The sequence below is a fragment of the Sciurus carolinensis genome, chromosome 10, assembly GCF_902686445.1.
Source record: "Sciurus carolinensis chromosome 10, mSciCar1.2, whole genome shotgun sequence".
NCBI lineage: Eukaryota > Metazoa > Chordata > Mammalia > Rodentia > Sciuridae > Sciurus > Sciurus carolinensis.
In genome coordinates, this window is record NC_062222.1 from 60,533,140 (window position 1) to 60,555,970 (window position 22,831).

The window sequence follows — 22,831 nt, forward strand, 5'->3', positions numbered from 1 at the left end:
CAGCTTTGTGATGTTAGACAAGTCCCTTTACCACTCTTTGTTTAAAAGGGTTAAAACAGGAAGTTCTAGTCAATGATCTGTGATAACTCCAAGATCATAGAGGCCTAGACTTGACCTCAGATTTAAGCCTGGCTGGTGATGCCTAGAAGTTATAACATTTCTCACATTGGCATATTTGCTTGATAATCTTTTTCTACAAACATATCACTCATGGCTTAAAAAGTTTGTATTATCTTTTTTAAACCTTTAATCATAAAACCATGATTAATTTTGGTTATCAACTACTATATATGCCACGTTTAAAAAAAAAACTTTTTAAAGACTAGAAAAATAAAAGTACTAGCTGTTTAATGGGAAAATAGAGATTTACACTTAGTTTCTGGTATTCTTCCTGATTATTTCCCATATATAAACCCACTAAACAGGCTACTCCAAGCATATTACTAACAGTTACTAGCTATTAGCATACATAAAGGAAATGTGTTGTTACTTACTGTGATATAAAACCAGAGCAAGTTTTCTTACCTTTTAAAGATAATTGGACATGAGCTTTGATCTTTTAAAATAGTTAGACACTAGCTGAAAAATATAGGCAGTGCTGCCCCTAGTCTCATAGATGGATGTCCTAGTACAAATTAGAAAAAGTCCTTCCTCAAGTCACCTTAACACCATCAGATAGAAAATGACCATGTGTGGATGAAGGGCACCATCCCAGTATGGGGCACTGCAAAACTTGCAGGTGGTCAGCACTACCGATGAGATGATTGAAACCGATTTAAGTTGGTTGAATTTTAACTTTGTGCAACTTTGAAAATATCACTTCTCACCTTTGGGATTCAGTCTCCTCATCTGAAAAAGATCGAAACAAGATCATCTCTTGAAATGAGGTTTTGAGCAATTTTAAGCTCGCTTTAAAGCAAAAGGATTGCTACACTAACTGTTGTAGATGACCGCTTTTATTTTCCAATTGTTTGTGTCTTCGCTTACATCACATTTCTCTCCACAATCAAACTTACAGCCCCTAGGCCTCCAGGTAAGGAAAATCTCCTCTTTAAAAAACAAATTTTCCAATAGAGCACAGCTCTGGGTTGGCTCCCTCTTCTCCCACCTGATGGGGCCAAAGTGCCCTTCCCCTAGCCATGGGCCTGTGTTTCTCCTATCAGTCCAAGACAGCTGACCAAACGTTCTCATCCATGGAGGTGCATTCTGTCCCCAGAAGTTTTTCCATGGCAACACTCCCATATCTCTGGGAGGACATATCGTCGGCCCTCCTCACTAAATACCCCTAGACTTTATTGCAATCCAAATAACAGGGTCCCTGCCCCTTCTCAAACACCTCTTGGAAAAGTGGTATCTCCTGGTTGAGATAACCTGTTAGAATCAATTTTTACTCTGACTGTGGAAATTTGCTCTTGAACCATATCACTATACCTTTCCCAGAAGTGACAAAGGCCAGGTACAAACCTCCTTGAACAGAAAGGGTATAAGAGTACACAGGACTTAAGAAATTATATTGCTCCTTTTCTCTGTAATAACTAGGGAAACTAAAATTCAAAAACTTCCTAAAGTTACTCATTAAATAATAGTCTACCTTAACTCTACAAATAATATCTCTTAAGAATCCTTCTTCTTGGTGTAGCTTAGTAGTGTATATCATAATGATATAGATATAACTGGTTGGCATTTGTCGATTGCCTGCAATGTACCAACACCTTACAAATCTCATTTATCCATTCCACAGCAATGGAAGCAAGTATTCATAGCTCCTTACACAGATCAGAAAACTGATGCTCAGAGAAGGGAATTAGTTTAAGTGCTCACAGGTAAAGAACTGGCAGAACTAGGATTCAAACTGAAGTTCACAAGACTAACAAACTCAAGTTCACGAGTGTTCTACTACCTTGGCCTATGGTACTAGTGCTTTTTCAGTCTGCCTTACTTTCAAGTAGCAGGAAAGTTAACTGAAATTCCTAACTTAGGAATCTGCCTGTCAGAGAGACGCTAACAATTATTTTGCACTGTGTTCTCCCAGAGATGTTATTTTTCATTATTGCTAGGACTACTCTCAGCAGGTGCACTTCATTAGCTGAAGAAAATGTTCCCTGTTGTTCTGAGACGTGCGGATCAGATGGACAAGCATAAAAACAAACTCTGGAAAGTGATTCTGTGTTCCCCTGGTTTAGGAGATGGAACAGTAATCCCTTTCTTCTCTGATTTCTTGTCTCCTAAGTGATGTTTTACTTCTCTAGTTGCAGAAATGTTTTGAAAGAAATGGAAAAAGTTTTATAGGGTTGCCTTCCAAACCCTTTATCAGTGTTTCCATAACAGAGTAAATTGGGGTGTTGAGCTGTTTGTGAGCACACTTAATACTGGTCTGTTTTTAATTTTCTCATGTTGGAAAAGAGCAGTTTGGCTAGATTGATCCTAACTGGTTATGAGAAATAACTAGTTGTGGGTGAGATTTTTTTAATGTATTTTTATTTTAGAACAACCTGAAATGTAAATACTTCATCAAATATATTGATACACCTATTGATGTACATCTCCCAAGTCACACATGACAGAAATTGTTCATAAAATTATGTCACTTTGCTCCTTTTGTAATTTGTTTTCTGTATAGACACCAAAGTGATAATTTTCAAAATTAGATTCAATCACAGGATTTGCATTTCATTGGAATAAAATTGAAACTTCCTCATGAGCCACTAGGCCTACATGATCTCAAACCATATTCCTCCTTTCCCACCTTGCTCCCTACCCTCTAACCACTTTCTTTCTCTGTGAGGACGTTTGCACTGACCCTCACTCTCCTGGAAGCTTATTGCCTCCAGATCTTTACCTGGCTGATTCCTCATCATCACTTAAGCTGCAGTTCAAATTTCATCTGAATAAGAAAATTTTGTTTTCCTGTTCTCCAAGTTGGCCATCCCTTTATTTCTAATTAAATTATAATCTTGTGCTTTATTTTTAAAAGTACTTTTTCAATATGCAAAATGATTATGTCCATTATTTTCCTTGTGTATTTCCTATCAAACTAGAACATAAGTTCCATGAATACAAGAAAAGTATCTCTGGTACCTAGAATAGAACCCAGAATATAATAGGGTTCAAGAGCATTTTTTGAATGAATGAATGAGTTAATTCTAAGTCTTCTGTACCTGGCATTAAATATGTCTCATAAAAAATGTCATAAGGCACAAAGAGTGATCCAAACCTAAATAAATATGAGAAAGTGGAAGTTAAAATCAAAATTATAAAATTTTTTATATTATTCTTTGATCTGCCTGTTAATAACAGTAATTCTGTTGGGGAAAAAACAATATAAGCAGGGAAAACAGAACTGCTTGCTGGGGGCAGAAGTTTCAGGCCATATGATTTATCTCTGGACATAGACTTTTCCTCTTATAAGAGTCACTCTTCTGCTTTCTCAGGTATGTCCCCATGGGTCCTTATCAAAATTTTCCAGGTGAGCATTAGAACATTTTTAAATGTCCTATTTCATGCTCATGACTTTGCCCTCTCACCTGTAAAAAGCAAGCCTTTTGATTTCCTTCTGTTTAGCAGCATCATTTCCAAGTCTATGGCATGGTTATCTGGTCTCCCCCTCTTGCAGTGAACTTGTTTTGGCATAAGTCTTTGGGTTTCTAAAATAAAGCCTCTATCTATCCCAGATGTCCTTTTATTGAGTTCATAGAATACAAATGGAAAAAGGTTATTACCAGGCAAAGATGTTTAAAAATGAAAATCAAACCTAATACATGGACTCAGACAACTAGAATAAGGAATATAATATTTATAAAACTGAGTAGGAGGTTGCAATCATTGCTCTAAAATAAAGCATTAAAAATTAATTCATAGCAAACCTATCTGTGCTACAGCAAGCCTTCCTTTCATTAAAGTAGCGCTGCATGTTTCTCCAGAATTAGTTCCCAAATAGGTAAATAGCTCGCAGGAGCAGAGTGTTCTGCAAACTGTAGAGGGGCTACCTGAGGCATGATTTAGACTTGCTTTTAGTATTAAAGCTTTACAGACCTTTCATTTTGAACCAATTAATTGTGATTCTTGAAGTTTTCCTATATTTTTTGCCCTTGAGTATTACTAGGAATATTTAATTTGCATGCTTCCTGTTCATCTTCATTTGATTAATCCAAATGGTGCTATGTTATTTGATTAATTCATGTGCTGCAGAACATTGAATCTTGGAGAACTGTGGGTACCAGTTGTAAATTATACTTAAAAATTTTCCACAGTTTTAATTTCAGAAACTTTGTGTTGCGCTTTTTTTTTTCCTGTTTTCTCCCTGTTTTCCACCACTTCCCATTATTATCATTTTAAGTATTGTTATTAGAATTATTGGTTTCCTACTTTATAATACATTACAAAGAAAACCTTACAGTACTATTTCTGCATTTTCAATTGATATGAGGTTATTTTCCCCAATTTACAATATTATTTTGAAACCCTAAAATAAATAACCTTATAACCTCTAGGCCCTATCGATTTTCAAATGATTTCAAATAAAAAACATCCAGTTTCCATTGTACTGACAAACTGCTCAATCCCTAATGGATTCCTAGTAAATGAAAGGGACAGGAAACAACGGAAAATCCAGAAATTGAATTTGAGGTGGTGGGGAGAGGTGGTCATAGCTCAGCTCAGTAAATGGGTACTTAACCTTTGACCAATGACGACAGGTCTCCTTGAGTTCTATTAGACCAACAGTGAGCTGTTATGATTAAATAAAACAGAAGAAAAAAAAACTGTTTAGAGCCTTACTGACTATGTCCTGGGAATTAAAACATATGGCAGGGATAAGGAAAAAAGATTTTCCTTATGCTAATGACCCTTGATGTCTGAAATAAATTAGATCCATTAGAGTTTATGCTCAATAAAAGAAAGATTTTAAGCACTCCAAAGTTAGTGACTCGAGACCAGTTTTTGCTCTGAAATTCAATCTGCCTACTTATTAATTCTTAGTGAGGCTCCAGAGCAGACAGGGGATGCAAAATCATAATTCTGTACTGAACCAGAATTTTAAAGGACCACAGGTTTCTTTTCCTTTTCTTTTAATTAAACCATTTTTCATGCTTCCCATTTTGTTTCCTTCATTAATTTGATTTTGTTCCCATTTCTGTTTCATTTTTTTTTCTTTTCAAGGTTTCATTTATCCTATTTCAACTGAACAGAGAACCCAGAATGAATATGGATTTTCTTGTAAGTTTGATGTTTGGATTTTATGTTGCTGAATAATCATTTAACATTATTGCCCCCAGTTCAAATTTGCCTTTCTTTGGATCACAGATGTGCACACAGGAAATAGGAGCCTAATATATTCTAACATGAAAAACAAATTAGATTTTTGATGCAGAAGAGAAGAAAGGGTCATTTCAAGTCTCTGCCTGATTTAAAAATCTGTCAGTCTACCATCCAAGCTTGAGTCTGGTAACTGAGAAAACATATCATGTACCATGCTGATATAAATAAAGGGCAGGGTTCAAATACTAAAAGGGAAAAGGTTGAGAAAATGCAGACCTATTGTGCTAGAAATCATGAATGTTGAGTAAGTAATTATGGCCTGGTAAAATAAAACATTAAAGATTTCAACATAATATTCTGACTGGAGTTCAGAATCCTCCTGCAAAGCTTCAGATAAAACCCAGCAGCAAAGAGGTGTCAGCACTTTTGAGAGCAGTGTTCACATAGTCAGGAGTATTTAGGATGTCACTGGTTTTCTGGAAAAAAAAAATATGTCAATGCTGATTGATTGACAGGACAGTAAGTATTCTGCAAACTTTAGAATGAACAATATTTTTTAGAAGAAACATAATCTTCCACAGTACATTTACATATGAAATGCTAAAAGTGATGAAGCAATTTCCAACAGCAAATTCATTTGTACTCCCAACATATGAAAAATACCACGACAGGAGAGTGTGGGTTATCGCATGAGCCACTGGCCAATGAAAGGATGAGTTATGTCCTCCATATAAACCATGTGGCTGTGAGTCTTAGGAAAGAGTAGTGTCTCCTCAAATTTTAGGAGACCACAGGACCTACAAATTGGAAAATTCTCTCTCCCCAAAAATACATGTATGTAAAACTGACCATAAAATTTGAGCTGGGTTCTGACCACCTGAAGTATCAATTGAACCAACTCTTTTGTAATGAGCAGAGCAGCAGCTTTAGCTAGCTTTGCTGAGCATTTCTTATGAGTCACGAAAACTAAAACCAGAGACTTAACAATGTCAAAGTAGTTCAACAAAGATTTAATTTTGTTTTAATTATCAGTTTTTATCATCTTTTCCAGTTGGATCAAACATGTCCCAAGTCACCAAGGAACATGCAAAATTTATAGGAGTCCTGTTCTTGCTTCTCTCAAATAAAGGCCCCCAGGGACTGTACCTTGTGTTGCTCAGATGCTTACTTGCCTACTGAGGTACTCTGGCCTTTCTGATCACTGAGCCAGGCCTTTATCTAATTTAGTGCACTGTAGAGCTTTATTTTATTCCTGTAATGTCAAACTCAAATGTAAATCTCTGACAGAGCCCCATGAGAAGATCAGGGTTCTCAGAAATAATACTGTATCTGTATCAAAAGCCTGGACTTTGAGAAGGTCACCAGCATTAACCTCTGGTCCCCAAGTCTGGGCCTTCTAAAAACACATCCTTCAATCCGGTATGTTTTTTCCTAATATTTGCTTTTCTTTGTTATCCACTGCTCCATTGATTTAGGAAAAAGTAAGAAGAATGCTATGGAAAGTAATTTTATGACTAGGAATGATTCTTAGAAAAATATTCTGGTTCAATAAATATACAGATTCAAAACACACCAGGTATTTATAACAGTGTTTTTTAAAGAACTATCAGTGAATTAAAAAAAAACCCTTCCAAACTTTTTAACCTGAAAGGAATAATAAACTTCCCCCCCTCTCCATGGATTAGAATGGTTTTAGCTCCAGTTTCTTTATATACCTATAATAAATGGTCTGTTATCCTGCCCAATTATAAGATAGATTAGTGGGTGGATTGATGCAGAGAGAAAAAGAAAAAGAAATCAGAGATAATTTCCCACTGAAAGGCCAGTCATTTTATATAGCTTTTGAAATTAACCTATAAAAAAGGCAATAAATGTCTGAAAAAGTTATAGCGATACATATGTGTACTGTGAGAAATTTGTCTAAGCAGTTGGTCTAGCATTGCATCTTTCCCTCTAGCTGCTCCTGATTCGGATGATGTCGCTCTCTACGTTGGGATTGTCATCGCGGTGATTGTTTGCCTGGCAATCTCTGTTGTGGTCGCCCTGTTCGTGTATCGGAAGAACCATCGTGACTTTGAGTCTGATATCATCGACTCTTCAGCACTCAATGGGGGCTTTCAGCCCGTGAACATCAAGGCAGCCAGACAAGGTCGGTGGATGTTGCATCTCATGCCCTATTCCTCATGCATGTACAGTTTTCTGAGGGGGTTTCAAGATCAGTGACGTTTAGGTCTTCTAGTTCAGCTGGAATGTAAGCTCCATGAGGACAGTGACTTTATCAGTTTCATTCATTGCTGGATTGATGTCATTCCACAAGACATATTAAGAGTTGACAAGGTTCACGAGTCATTTTTTTTTTCCTGACACGCTGCTGTCATACTTTTAACTTCTGTTTGAAAAAAAAAGTACACTGATTTGTGGACTGACTTTCTAGTCTCTTTCTTTTCCTTCTTTGACAAGATATCTTGTATTACTGTGAATACAGTGGTTTACAGATGAACCCAAATCCAAAAGAGAAAAGAGAAACTGTTACCTCACGGGAACCTCATGGGGCATACTGTTCAACCCAGTCTGTTGGAACAGCCAGGTTCTTTGGGTATAATGAGTAAAACTCAAAGTAAAATATAGAATGAGCCAGTAACAAGATGGATGCTAGTTATCCGCTTGCCCTGCTTTCAGCAGAACCTGAGAGTCTGTCCATCTCTAATATTAGCTGAGTTGCTTTGCTTTTGGCTCAGAAAGTGTGAGGGGGAGTCTAACTAATGTAGGCTGGCCTGAATGGAGAATGCCAATGGAATTCTCTTTTCTCTGACTCAGATCTTCTGGCGGTGCCCCCAGACCTCACTTCAGCTGCAGCCATGTACAGGGGACCAGTCTACGCCCTGCATGATGTCTCAGACAAAATCCCAATGACCAATTCTCCAATTCTGGATCCACTGCCCAACCTGAAAATCAAAGTGTACAACACCTCAGGTGCTGTCACTCCCCAAGATGACCTCTCTGAGTTTACATCCAAGCTGTCCCCCCAGATGACCCAGTCCTTACTGGAGAACGAGGCCCTCAACCTGAAGAATCAGAGTCTCGCCAGGCAGACTGATCCATCTTGTACAGCGTTTGGCACCTTCAACTCCCTTGGGGGTCACCTGATTGTCCCCAATTCAGGTAATTCCTAAAGGTTTAGATCGCAAACATTTTTGTCCCAAAATCTCTGTTTTCTTATTAACTTGAAGTTAACTGCCAATGTAACACAAATCTACTTTTAGCATAAATCAAATATTACCTCAGACCAAATCAGCAAGGCAATTTATCTTCCCTCAACCAAATCTGAAAAAACTTCCTCTAAAAATATTTGACTCCCAACTTTCTGCTGAGATAAAATTTAGAACTGGCATTGACCTTCTTTTTAATAAGAGCTTCAGGAGGCAGCAGTAAGCTAGAAGCCCTCACACTTGCCACTGTATTATAAAAAGATAAATTAATTAGAAAACATGTCAGTTGATTCAGTGCCAGCTTACTAAAGAAAGAGATGATTCAGAACACTAATTTCTGGATGATGAGAGACATCATAATAGACATCAATTTCCTCCTTTATTAACTAAACTCTTCAATCCATAGTCTTCAACCATAAAGTATTTATAAGGTGCTAAGACTGACCTCTGATATATCTATCTATAATCTCAACCTAGAGAAAAAGCCTCAGAAGGACTGCCATGATGACCTTGAGTTAGTGACCAACAGTGTTGGATTAGAAATTGGTATTCATTAGTAGTAGTAATGGGTTTGGAACCATACATCAGAGAAGGGCTAGTGACTTCCTCTTTGAATCCACCTTTGGAAAAAAGTTGTGAATAGTTTTAAATATAGTAATAAAAAGCAACTTCATTGACCTAATGTGTTAATGTCACATGAAAAATGGAATTAATACTCATACCTGTAGATCTCTAGACCTGCATACGAAATTGTCTTTGATTCTTATTCCCCCATTTCAGTGCCTTGGTAACTTTTCACCCCATACCTTTAAAGGAATGTTTTAATATAGTTGAAATAGTTAATAGGATATCATTTTGCCTTTATACATTTTTCATAGCAGAGAGGTTTTATTTAAAGTGCTTTTTTTACCTTTTTCTCAATTTCATGCTATTTGTGTGTGCTCTTTAAAATCATGATATTTAAGTATATTTATATTAGTGTATCAGGTAACTCCAAGGAAACATCTTCTATTGTTCTCTCATTGTTTTAATATTATGATTATTTCTAAGACTATTATTTTCCCCATGGTATTTATTGGATTCTGCTTTTCCTTCCCATTGCTATACCTGCCACTTATTCATATATGAATTATATAAAGGCTTCTAAGTAGAAGGGAGGGAACCAGTTTGTTTTAAATACTTGATATGTATGAGGAAAGGATCAAAAACATATCATTTCGTTTAATAGAGTAACAGTCACGTGTGTCGGGCCTTATTGTTTTTAACTTACATGTATAATTTTTTTCATTCCCATAACAAAGACAAAGGTACATTTTATGATTTTCATTGGGAAAAGAATGCTGAGTCTTGACGGCTTAATGTGTTCTTCCTGCTCCCTCTCTGTGCCCTCCACAACCATTCTATCAGCCTGACATTGACCTTCCTGCCCTACCAGAGCTCCCACATTACTCCCCATTACAAGAAGACCCTGACTCAGCATCCTCAACCAGTTATGCAAAGGCCTTTTTATCCCTGTTCCCCTTTGACTCTCCATTCTTTAGTCTTGAGCTGTTCCAACACAATCAGGCAAGTTTTCTTTTTGCATCAGGCTCATTTGACATATGCCATTTCCTTTTTAACTATATGTTACTCCAGAACAAGAATACTACCTTTTCCTTCTTGGCATTCACAATGGTGCCAAACACTTTTCTCACAAGGATACTCTCTAAATCATCACTGAGCTGAATTGAAGTACATTTCATGGGAATGAAATGATGGAGCCAAACACCCTCACAATGCTGACCGCCCTGAGTCACTCCATGATGATGATCAGTAGTGCCGTTCAGCAGTTCTTACAGACCACCATCATAGGCAAGATCTGACAACTCTTTAGAATCTCCCACCCCACCCCAACATTTTCAATCAAGAAACTCTGTAGTAAGGTCCCCTAATCTGTGGTCTAACAAGCCCTCCAGGTGATCTTGATGCAAACTCAAATGGCAAACGATTGCTGCGTGCACAGTTAACTTAGAGCACAGTTCAGTCCTGTAGCCCTCCTATAGGACGCCAATTAGCAGCTAAGTAGAAATGTTTTCACTGGCTGTAACTAAGCTCACAGTTGACTTTCTAGAGTTATGTATAACAAAAGTACCTCAACAATTTTTATTCCATTATAGAATACATTGATGCTCACCAGATATTTCAGAAATAAATCTTTTTTGATATGGCTGAGGTTGTCATTTACCTGACTTTGAATCTTGTGGGGATTTTTTTTTTTTTAATTAGAAACAATGCATCATTACCGCTATTTGAAAGTTTATAGCAGTTTTTGGTTTTCCTCTTGTTTTACAAGGAAAACAACAGTGGAACCATCTGTGTCTTCCTTAAATAAAACCAGAGTTTAAAAAATTGCATCATTTCTCTAAGTAATTCAATAACAGTTCTGAGGGAACTGTGGTAACAACTGAGGCCAATAAGGAAGGAAAGCCGGGCAGCTATGAGTACTTAACATGTCTTTGGGCTGCATGATCACAGAATTTCCTCATTACCTTTTGCTTGCTGCAAAGGCATTTCTTTCTAGAAGTTTCCTTTTGATTCACAGGTCTTATACGACTTCTTTTTTCTTTTGCTACTCAGGAGTAAGCTTGCTGATTCCCGCTGGGGCCATTCCCCAAGGAAGAGTCTATGAAATGTATGTGACTGTACACAGGAAAGAAAATATGAGGTAAATATGCTTTTTTTCTCTGATGCACTTGACTTTACCAGTCTATTGGAGGAGAATGGTACAAAAGAAAGGATAAACACAACGTATTTTTGTCTTAAGTGACATATACTTTTCTCTAGACCTGCAAAAGGTCAAGTTATACTTCTTTTTATCTTTGAAGCTTCTGACACTTTTGCAGATCTTGAAGACAGGTGGAATGCCAAAAATCTTTTTTTCTAAGTGGACATGTGGCCATATTAACAGGAAAAAAGTGGCTAAAATATGATCCCTGAATTGTCCAGAGACATGTGTGAGTTGACACAGAAACATTGACTTCATGTGTCCCTATTCAGGAATCTAGCCTGTTCCCATTATAGGGTTAAAAGTTGCAAAGGATTGGACACCCATAACCCCTGCCCCACCCCTCCTACTCAGTCTAGCACAGATTTTACCCAGAGTGTTTGTGACTCTCTTCCAATGTGTTATCAGCCCCTTTCTTATGTTTAACACTTATAAATTCCAAACCCAGGTCTTCCTAAGTGGGTCAAGGGTTGGTTAAAACTAGATGGAGTCAAAACGTTGCATTTAGAATGGGTCATAATCACTAAGATAAAATTATTTTGAGTAAAACTAACACAAGGTGTTTAAAAGTTCTAAGTTCAGTTTTCAGCTTGGTGTCTAACAAATCATAGATGGTCTTTCTCAATCTGTTCCCACATAAAGTGTGTGTTGAATAGTCCTTTGGAAGCCTGACTGATGCTTCTGAGAAACACGGAGATCTTCAAATAAAAGATGCTGTTAAAATGAAGACCCTCATCATGTAATGACCATTGTTCATCCCAAGGGGAAAGGCGTGGGCTCCCCAACCCTGAGCTCAGAGTACAAAGAGTGAGTGACAAATGTAGAAGTAGGTTATCATTATCACGCATTAAGCCTTTTCTCTAACCCGTTCTCATCCTCAGAAAAACATCCATTTTTAGTCTTGTTCTTCAGTAGCTGAAAAGCTCCTTTATTATGCACTCAGGTGGAGAGATAGGTATTTATAATCGGTATGACCCAGAACATTTTTTTCCTCAGGTGGTGTACTTTCACCTACACAAACAATAACCAGAGTAAGAGAATAATAAAATTCCTTGAGCATTATTCATGCCTTAAATTTGAGCAACAGAAGGTCACTTAAGGCTTGTATTTACCTACATCAAATATTCAATTTTTTCATTCCCAGTGCAAAGCAACATTCACAGGCCCTCAGAACCCCTTCTTTTGCAACAGAAGAAAGAAAATTAGCAAACTCTAAGATCTCTTTATTTTACTCATTTTTTTTTCTCTGTGCAGAGTTAAAGTTAGCATGAAATATGTCCATTCATTAATGCCTTTGCCAACATGGACAATTGTTTAAGTAGAAATGAGAATTGACTTGTGCTTTTGGAGAAACCATGAGGTGCTGATGGCCTCCTACGGTCATCTGATTACCATTATCTGCAGCTGAAGATCAGACCTTAAGGGGCTATTGCAGGTGCAGGCTGAAGCTGAAAGATGTGTAACTCCTCTGGTTTTCCTTCCCAAAGTTTAGTTGGCATTCTAACCAGGATAGTTGTGCATTTAAATGAAGGAAAGTGAAAGCAGAAAATTGATAATGATTGCTTTTAGGTTCCATTGTCTTTAACTATAAAGAAAAGAAAATAATAAATCACTCCTTGCTCTGCCTAACACCTAAAGTTAGATGCATAGGGATTTACTCCACTGAATTTGGTGTGCATCAAAGAAGTCCTGTTAATAAAGATGATGCTGACAAAGCTCAAGATCTCAAAAGAAAATGTGCACCAGAGACCACGAAACAAGGAACAAACACAAGAAGATGACCGTCTCAGATAAATAAGAAGTCCTCTTTCCACTAATGTTCCATTGTGAACTAGATGCATTTTTCTTGTAAAAAAAAAAAAAAAAAAACCACAATGGCAAGAACATGCTTTAGAATATAGTAATAATGCAAAGCATTGCTGCCATTTCTTCAGCATACTCTGCATTTATTCCCCAGTGCAGCTCTGCAGGTGATGAAGAGCTTCACTTTAAACAAAGAAACCATGGCTCAGGGAAATTAAGTCATGTAGTCAAGATTTTCCAGTTAGTAACTGAGGGTAGCAGAATTCAAACCCAGGATCTTCTGACCTCCTGTATAGCACCAGCACTCAGCAAGCCTCTGCTTTCTTATGATCCTGCATTATGGACATGCTGACTGTTGCTCACCAAAGACTCTTCCATTCTCACATGATATGAGATGGAACTTCTCTGGAGGAAGGTATGCTGAGGATCAGGAGACCTGGGTGTCATTTCTAAGCATGTGTAGGAAAATTCTGAACATTTGTCTCCATTCTCCCTCTTTCTGCATCTAAAAATGGGTGTGTTTCCAGCTGGATGGTATCCAGCTGGTCATCTGCTGATGTGAATTGTCTGACAAGAGGCGTGAACTTAATTGCATTTGGCATAGTGAATGTGACAAGAGGGGTCTTATCATTACTGAATATGCTCTAAGAGACAGTGCAGGCTGGTGCATGAATAGACTGAAAGAGACAGAGATGGGACAAGCCATCTCTGACCAAGGAGGGTGCAGAGTCCCAAGGCTGCACAGAGCATTTCTTCCTCTCCTGCTTTACAGATCTGGAGAGGCTACAAAGCCTCTTTCCCCTGTGGATACAATTTCCATGACTAATGTACTCATGTGGCCCTTTTTGCCTTGTTTCTAGTAACAATTTTAAAAATTAGTCTAAGATTGAAACTTTGTCCTTTGTCAGCCCTTATGGCAAAGCAATTTGAGGGTAGAGTGCTTGCTTAGCATACCTGAGGCCCTGGGTTCAATCCCCAGCACTGCAAAAAAAATATATAAAAGTTAATTTCCCCTTTCCTTTGTCTTCTCCCAGTGGTTTTATCAAAAGGCAAGCAAAAAGAAAAGAAAATCAATTTAGAATTTCCAAATATAAAAGTAAATAGAAAAATAGAACTCTTTTTTGTAAACTGTAGGGAGCCACAGAAGGCTTCTGAGCAGCCAAGTGACACAGGAATAGTGGTGCTTTTTAAAGATTGATCTGGAGACAGTGTGATCAAATAGATAGAGGAAACAGAAAGATACTTCCTGAAGACTGGGTGCTGGGTTCTGCTGTGGCATCAATCTAGGTGTGAGGAGAGAGGAGAGAGTGAGGTAGGCCTAAGTCTGAGAGGATAGAAACTGAAATGTATTGCAGAAGGGAAGGAATTTCGCCACTGACCAGCAGTGTTGAGAATTAGTGCACAAAATCCATTGAGGATGCAAGTCCAGGGCACTGTGACAATGTGCAGAGCAACAGAAGAAAGTGGTCAGAAGCAGCAAGCATGGCCTACAAACAAGAGGTGTTCAGGATTTAAGTGACAAGGAATCCACTAGAGACACACATGGGAAGTCGTGGCAGTGGATGAGTCTGTGACAGAGAAAATGTAGGGACGGAGAGAAGAAAACTGGGGAAAGAACTTTGGGAAATGTTCCCATTCAGGTTTGGGTGTGAAGAGAGAAAGGAAATTGAACTTGTAAGGATAAGAAACTAGATAAGGAGTTTGCATATAGCACTGCATGTAACATTAAGGGGCTCCTCAGTGAATATTTCTGAATGAAAGAATGAATATTTGTATAAGGTATATGTAAATTAACTACAGTATAAGGGGATCTCAAAAAAACAAAGGGAAAGAGCTTCAAAATGGAGGAGGTGGTGACGCTAAAACAAAATGTTAAGAAAGAGGAAGAACAATGAAAAATACACATTTTATATATGTATTTGTGTGTGTGTGTCTCTGTGTGTGTGTGTGTGTGTGTGTGTGTGTGTGTGTGTGAATAGTTAGGTAGATAAATATAGTTTGTCACCTATACAAGTGACATTGGTAACCATTAGAATTTTTTTTTTTTTTGCAACATTTCTGTAGAAATCACTTCAGAATGATTTAAGGTGAATTAGAGAAGGCCACCAAACCTATCATATATATCTACTAAATATAAACAGTAAAGTGTGTGTTAGGATAAAGTAGAAGGTCAAAATTCTCTTAGGTAAGTAATCATGCAGAAGATCCTTTTGTTTTTTTGAACATGTTACAGTTTGGAATTTTGTAAAATAGTAGTTGACATTTCTCAGTGACACAGAATCATTTCTCCTTTTTGATAAAGAGAATCTTTCTCATTCATGAGTCCCAAGTTCCTGCGTTTGAAGGAATAACTGTAAAAAGACTAAAGGGTGGAGGCAGTGGAGGCCAGGTATATGTAAATGTCATTCTCTCCTGATTTTGAACAGTGTTTATATATTGAAATCCACTTACAAAGAAATGCTGCAAGGTGGTTTATAAAAACACATTCTTTCATATTTGTCTCAATGGAAGGGAAGAACTTAAAGAAGTAAATGAAAAAACAGATAAGAAAATGGGGAAAATAAGGTTATTAAAGATAAGATAAAGTCAGGTGAGCAGCTGGAATATAATAGATTTGATGTAATTCCCTGCACATTCCCTGGTAATAGATTGTGAATTGACTATTTCCAAGCTTTCAAAAGGGAAATGTGAAATATACCCAGAAGCTCAATTATCATTCTCTGTTTCTTCAAAAACAAGACATTTTGACAACCAATAGCATTCTGAAAATAAAAATAGCAATGAGTTTCAAGGTCTGCTTCTATTAGTGTCCCTCAATGGAAATGGATTGTCTAAGGTCCAAGCACACATTCAGTAAAAGAATCCCACAAAACGCAACCATTCCATCCGGAGAACAGTGATCGGTTGTTCTGGCTTCATCCAGGGATAGATTCTGCCTGTCTGGGGAAATGGTGGCATGCCCTTCATAGTGACTTCCATAAATATTTTTTTTGCTCAATTGAGTTTCTGATAGCAAGTGAGTTAGATATTGCCTGTCAGGTACCTAGAGTGCAAATATTTCAAGTTGCCAGTTATGTGGGAAGGCGTGTGCTTGAAAAGGCAGCTGAGCCTAGGGTGGGACTGTCATCCCAAGAGACCTAACAAAGGAGATGTGCATTCACAAAAGGCATCTCATGTCCACACAGACGTCGATAGAGACTGATTCTTTCCAAGGAGTTTTGCTCTAACAAAACTGACAATAAAGTCCTACACCCATTGTAAACAACCCAAAATACACCACTGTGTGAAAGAAACAAAATGACTTGTATTTGAAATCTGGCTTTTTTGATGCCTAGCTCTGTGTCCTTAGGCAAGCATGTTAACAGCACTGGATTTCAGTTTCCTCTACTGGAAAAAAAAAAAAAAAACTAATATAAATACTTTACCTTACAGGTGAGCTATGAGCAACAAATGCAATTGCTCACATGGAAGTTTTGTAAATTATCACTTCTGTGTTGAAGTTTCCTCACTGATAATAGCAAGCAAAAACTGAAAAATCTTTCTTAGAAGAAACAAACTCTTGTGGACTTTGTCCTAGAGGTCTCAGGACACAGTCAGCATTTACCATGATATTGTTCTTGTTAGTCTTTGAAAGACCTCTAAAATTTTAATCATTGTTCATTGCTGAATTTCTACTTAATTGCTATTTCTGCAGCTAATTTTTTCTCTGTGTTCATCTCCATATCATCTGCAATTAATATTACAGATTGTTTGCTTAAATAGCTTAGATAACACATGAGACTTGATGGAGTGAGGCCCTTCTCTACAAAACATGAATGAGAGTTACATTTAATTTCTACTGTTTTATGTATGCTTAATATCTTACCTTTATATAAATAAAGGAAAAGTGAATATAGATACTCTGACCTTTAGTTTCACAAAGTTAAGCCTTATCTTAGTTTATGCTCAGAAATGGTTCCAATTCCAAACTGATTTCTTTCATCTTGAAAGCATTTGAGTGTCTTATTATTTCGTCTTTGTTTTTCATCCCGTTATGAATTCCACTTCACCACTTCCCTATTCATTACATTCTCCCACCTCAGTGGGTTAATAAATTCTTTTGACACCCATTGTCCCTCCTTCCTCCCCCTTCCCTTGCTATCCCTCCTGCAAGAGCAGTGCCCATCAATATTGCATGCCAGTGGTGTGCTTGGAGAATACCAGTCTGACAGCTCCCCAACCCAGCAGGGAATCTTCTGCTCCCTTCTGTTCCAACTCAATGACAAGAAGAACCCCTGCCTCCTATCCTTTCTGCCTTCAAGCACTGGCTGCTGACACCAGACTGAGAGACAGATGTTTCCAATCTCCAGCTATATTGCAAGGGCCACTTGAAATGGATTCCACTTTAGGCTCCTTCCTCAAAAGTTTAATACTCATTTCTCTAGGTACACTTGTAACTAAAAGGTAAGAGTAGTGCTCAGGAAAATGCAATCATTGAAGATTTTTTTCTCCTCGGAAGGAAAAATAGAATTAAGCAATAATAAAGTCACTGCCTAAGGCAGATAGTGTAATATTAACTATGACAAAATGAAAGCAAAACTTCAGTCATGTAAGAGAATGAATTTCAGACTGGAAAGAAGGAGGACAAACTGGGTTAAGAGAAAATGAAAATCAAAGTGGGAAAAGGGATAGTAATGAGGTCTCAAGCTGCTGCTGATAACCTTATGATTTGAAATATGAGTACATTTCCTAGTACCTAGAAACCTTTAGATTGAATAGAGAAAACTTCGTTGTTATTCACAGAGAATGGAGATGATATTAAAAGAATAAAAGTAGGTAAAGCTTGTTTGGGGTTTCTAAATAGGAAGAGAGAAAAGACATAGCTTGGTGGATCCTAGTGCAATTTTAGAGTTAGGGAGGAAGGAGTGATAACCAAAAGAATAATAAATGCCAAATTTTAGTTCATTTTTTGGAACCGGTAATAATTGTCAACTGTGATCACTCCAAGATTTGACATTGTTTGGGAAGTATGAGGTCAGCTACTTTGGTTTTGTGGCTACTGATAAAAGATACAAGACTCTTGGGTCAGAGACAAAGGAGAGCTTTATTAGTCACAGCACTCATGTTATCCAGAATATTATCTTTATGTGCCAGTTTCTTGAGCCCAAGTTCTCAAAGGGTGATACAAAGAGCATCAGATGACATCTACACACTTAAGAGTTGTATTCCACTAAAGAACCTCTGAGCTTAAGGAACCTGAGGCTGTTATGAGAAGGAAACCTGCCTGCCATTTGCTCCAAAGCAGACACTACCTTTATATTCCAAGGCCACAAGCATCCTTGAAAAGACATTTAAGAATGCACAGTAACATGAGAAACCCATGGAGAATTGTTTTCCAACAATATTAAAAAAATAAATAATAGCTACTATCATTCATTGAGTGTTAAATGAGGGTAAGCCAGATAAACTAACTTTTACATGCTGTAATAAATAATATATAAACTATAGATAAAGAATAGAGAAAAATCAATTTCAAGTGGCCATTGCAATTATAAGGAATTTGATATGCCCTTTTTAATTTCTATGTGAATAAGATGAAGGGGATGTCAACGGACAATGTACATTTTAATGGGTTTATATTTGGTTGTACTCAATAACTCAAAGGTATTGATGTTAGATGGGAGAGAGTTTTCAAGTGGTGTCCTTGAAAAGATTCCTGTCCTTGCCTTATTCTTGTGTTACAATGTTATCAGTGATTGTGATGAAAGCACAATTGGAAGGTATATGAGATTTATGAAGGATGAAAGACTGGCAGATAAAACCAATATTTGGAAGAAGGACATAACATTAAGAAATTACTGTGAGACTATTAAGGTAAAATCAAAAAGCTTCATATAAATGGCTGTACCTAGATTCAAAAGCCATTACTACCAACACATAACAATATAAACGAAGCCTAGCATCTTTCATATTAGGAATACTTAGAGTGGTTAGATATAACAAATTACTTAACCTCCTTGGGCCTTTATTACCTCATTTTATAAAGGGGATATTTAGCCATGCTATCTGCATCTTCCTCTCTAACTGGAGCCTGCTCAATAATATTTATAAGTAATTACTTGATTACCAATAATCTAAGGCAACAATTTATGATAAATGAATGTAATTATACATTCCAAATCAAAGATATAGTAGTACCCCATAGTATTGGAATATTGAGTTCACTTCAAGATGCCTCAACTAATGTGGACCCTGAAACACTGAAAAAATTCCATGTCAAAAGGAAGAAATTTGGAGACCATGGTTTTCCAAGTGATGTTGAAAAAAATGAGGATGTTTGGTCTGAAACAAAGAAGATTTTGGAGATATAACAATCTCCAAATATGTGAAACAAAGTGGGCTAGAAAACAGGTCGAAGATACGTGGAGAAACACTTTAGGAAACCAGATTGTGTTTATCCCAGCTAAGAATCTTTTTTAAAATTTGAGTGTATAATAAACAAGGTGACCATTTGTTAGCAGTGGACTGTCATTGTGGATGTGTCTAAAGCATTAGCCACACATCAGCCATGTTGTCAGAGGTTCTTGCTTTGCACAGAAGGTGGGTGCTCAGTGACTTCCTGAGGGATCGTGAAATTCTGCGGTTCCACATTTTCTAAAGCTAGTCTACTCGGACAGTGGCTTGGGCATTGTTGTTAGGAAGGCATGAGTTTTAGTCCCAGCGCTAATCAGTACTTATGAGCTGCGAGACAGTGCAATCCACTCAACACCTTTGGTATGGCTTCTCACCTACGACTTGATAGGTAGGTTAACTTATCCATTTGATTATTGGTTAAAATCTTGTTGAGGAAAGGATATAAGTCAGTTTTAAAAAATAAGAAAATAAAGAATTTAGATCTTTGAGGTTCTTTCTGCCCAGATCTGAGTATAAAATATATAAATAAAGAAATCTTATTTTAATTTCTATAGAAATACAGCGCTATAGTCTCTCTGGTCATATTTTGAAAGAATGAATGTGCCATACTAGCCTGAATTATTCCTGAAAGTCATTTGGACTAAGTTTAGCTCCAGGGTGTCCTCATTCTGAAGTGATTTTTTTTTTTTTGAAGTATTTTTCAAGTTAGGTCCTAAAAACACAAAAGTATTTAAAACCCTGTGAGACCAATGGCAAGTATTATCAGAAAAGCTGGTTATATAACTTCATAAGGACTCTGTTCTTTCTCATTCCATCCTGAAAAGTATCAGTACATGAATTCAGAGGAAGCTACCAAAGGTAACCAGTGTCTGAGGGAGGGGATCAAAGAGATGATGGCAAATTCCCTGTTATCATAGAGACCTTCAGTCTTGGAACTTGAAAGCCTTGGTATAAAGAATATGTCTTCATATTTATTTCTGCCTCACCCCCTACCCACCAAAAAAACTCCAAGAGAAAACTATTTGAACTGTTTGTACAACTTTACATCTCAGATCTCAACAAGTACACAGTACATAATTACTATGAAATGTCACTGACACAGTTCTCTGCTCTCCTACCAGGCCACCCATGGAAGACTCTCAGACGCTCTTGACCCCTGTGGTGAGCTGTGGGCCCCCAGGAGCTCTGCTGACCCGCCCTGTCATCCTGACTCTGCATCACTGTGCAGATCCCAATACGGAGGACTGGAAGATCCAGCTCAAAAACCAGACAGCACAGGGACAGTGGGAGGTGAGGAGACTTCTTTCAGAATAAAGATGGGGTCCATGCACATCAGTAGGAGTAATTATGGGCAGTCTTCATTTCTAAAGCAAAGTATGGGGGAGAAATTTAGATTATACTGAAAAGGAGAGCATTCTTGAGTAGTTTATCTTCTGATTGATAGTTATAAAGAAAATTATGGTAAAGTATTAGCTAACTCATAGAGGAAGAATACTCAAAACTTAGACAAACCCCTTTTGGAATATAGATAGTATATATTGATATATATACATATATGTATATGCACATATGCATACACATACACACATACATACACACATATTTTTAAAATTTATTTAAATTTGGAGGTGGAGAGTCATTGCACATTGCACCTTGGTCAGATCATGTTGGGTACTTAATTGCAGACAAGTATTTTAGATATAGTCTTATGGACTTAACCTGGGAAAACAAAAAGGATATGTCTCCAAAGCTCTACTTGAACAAAGAGAATCTGGGCTATCTTGTCCCTCTATGGCTATTGCCATCATAACTTCAGGACCTTCAGGGCCTTCAGTGGGCCCCACTCCTTACATCGAAACCTACTGTCACTTAACACCTGTGTCTAACAAATGCACTTATCAAATAATGCCAATTATAGAAATTATAATATGAATTTTATAAAATTAGAAAATATGAAGTTGTAATATACAAAGCATGTTATACTATACACATGTATACATAAGTAATATACATGTATAATATGCAAAGTATGTATTTTATATTTTGTGATTAAATATGATACTTTTCATTTAGGAAAGAAATTTTTAAAGATATGAATTTTAAACTCCTAGCATTTTAGGAAAAGAGAATTAGCAGAGTAGTGAGGTATCCTGAGATTAACCAGATTTTTCTTTCTATGGATATCTGCTACTCTCAGCCATATGAGGAGATCATGCTGTTGTGTGTGTGTGTGTGTGTGTGTGTGTGTGTGTGTGTTTGAAAGAGAGAGAAAGAGAGAGAGAGAGAGAGAGACACTGGTGATCTGGTGATCTACATACCAATTCCCAGTCTGGTTTGTTTGTTTGTTTATCGAGACCAGGTCTTGCTAAGTTTCTAAGACTGGCCTCGAACTTGGAGATCCTCCTGCCTCAGCTTCCCAAGTTGCTGGGATTACTACCCTGTGCACCACTGCACTCAGCAGAGAAAAGTATATATTAAAGACATGAAGCCTGCCAAATCTTGCCTCCCATACAATGTGGCAAGCAAGGTTATTTAAGAAAAGCAGTGTACTGCTTTGGGAAGTAAAGTTGGCAGGTGAATTTTGAAAGAATGCAGTTGAATGGTGTTGCATAATTCCTTAGTTTTTCTAATTTTTTGCAAGTGTGTGGATTTTAGGGGAAAACTTCTATGCTATAATGACATTGCAAAAGTTATACTTTTAGATTAAATAAGAAATCATATTAAATCAGTTCTTAGAAACATATAATAAACTAAGTTATACTGAAGTCAAAAGGGCAACTTATGAATGTCTTCTGGATTTTCATACAGATTCCAGTAATACAGATTCTAAGAAAATCAAAAAATACTATGTCAGCTGGGCACGGTGGCACACACCTGTAATCCCAGAACTCAGGAGGCTGAGGATGGAGGATTGCGAGTTCAAAGCCACCCTCAGCAACTTAGCAAGGCCATAAGCGACTCAGTGAGAACCTGTCTCTTAACTAAAACATAAAAAGGGCTAGGGATATGGCTCAGTGGTTCAGCTCCTCTGGATTCAATCTCCCATACTAAAAAAAAAAAAAAAAAAATTGTGTCAAAGACTTCTACATAAAAAACATTATCAGTATATAGGAAGCATAGGAAAAGGTAGGAAGGGAGATAACTATTGAGAATGGAAGTAGAGGGCTGGGCTGTAGCTCAGTGGTAAAGCACTTGCCTAGTACATGTAAGGCACTGGGTTTGATCCTCAGCACTAGGTAAAAATACATAAATAAAATAAAGGTATTGTGTCCATCTACAACTAAAAAAAGTGTTTTTTTGTTCTTTTTTTAAAAAAAGAATAAAATCAGAGGGATCAAAAGACCTGAGAAAGGAATAGGGCAGGATAAAGAATAATGAGCACTCAGGAGAAGACTGCACTCTATGC

General features: G+C 37.3%; 1 protein-coding gene across 2 annotated transcripts in view; it reads left to right on the forward strand.

The window, feature by feature from the left end:
• Nucleotides 1-22,831, forward strand: part of Unc5c (unc-5 netrin receptor C) — a 349,721-nt gene that overhangs the window by 292,050 nt on the left and 34,840 nt on the right. Inside the window, exons 8-12 of one of the 2 annotated variants that reach the window (XM_047567130.1) lie at nucleotides 5,158-5,214; nucleotides 7,214-7,405; nucleotides 8,074-8,418; nucleotides 11,082-11,169; nucleotides 20,547-20,715. In XM_047567130.1, coding sequence (XP_047423086.1) covers nucleotides 5,158-5,214; nucleotides 7,214-7,405; nucleotides 8,074-8,418; nucleotides 11,082-11,169; nucleotides 20,547-20,715 — 851 coding nt within the window. The remainder of the gene's footprint in view (nucleotides 1-5,157; nucleotides 5,215-7,213; nucleotides 7,406-8,073; nucleotides 8,419-11,081; nucleotides 11,170-20,546; nucleotides 20,716-22,831) is intronic. The other variant, XM_047567131.1, reaches the window with a different exon arrangement.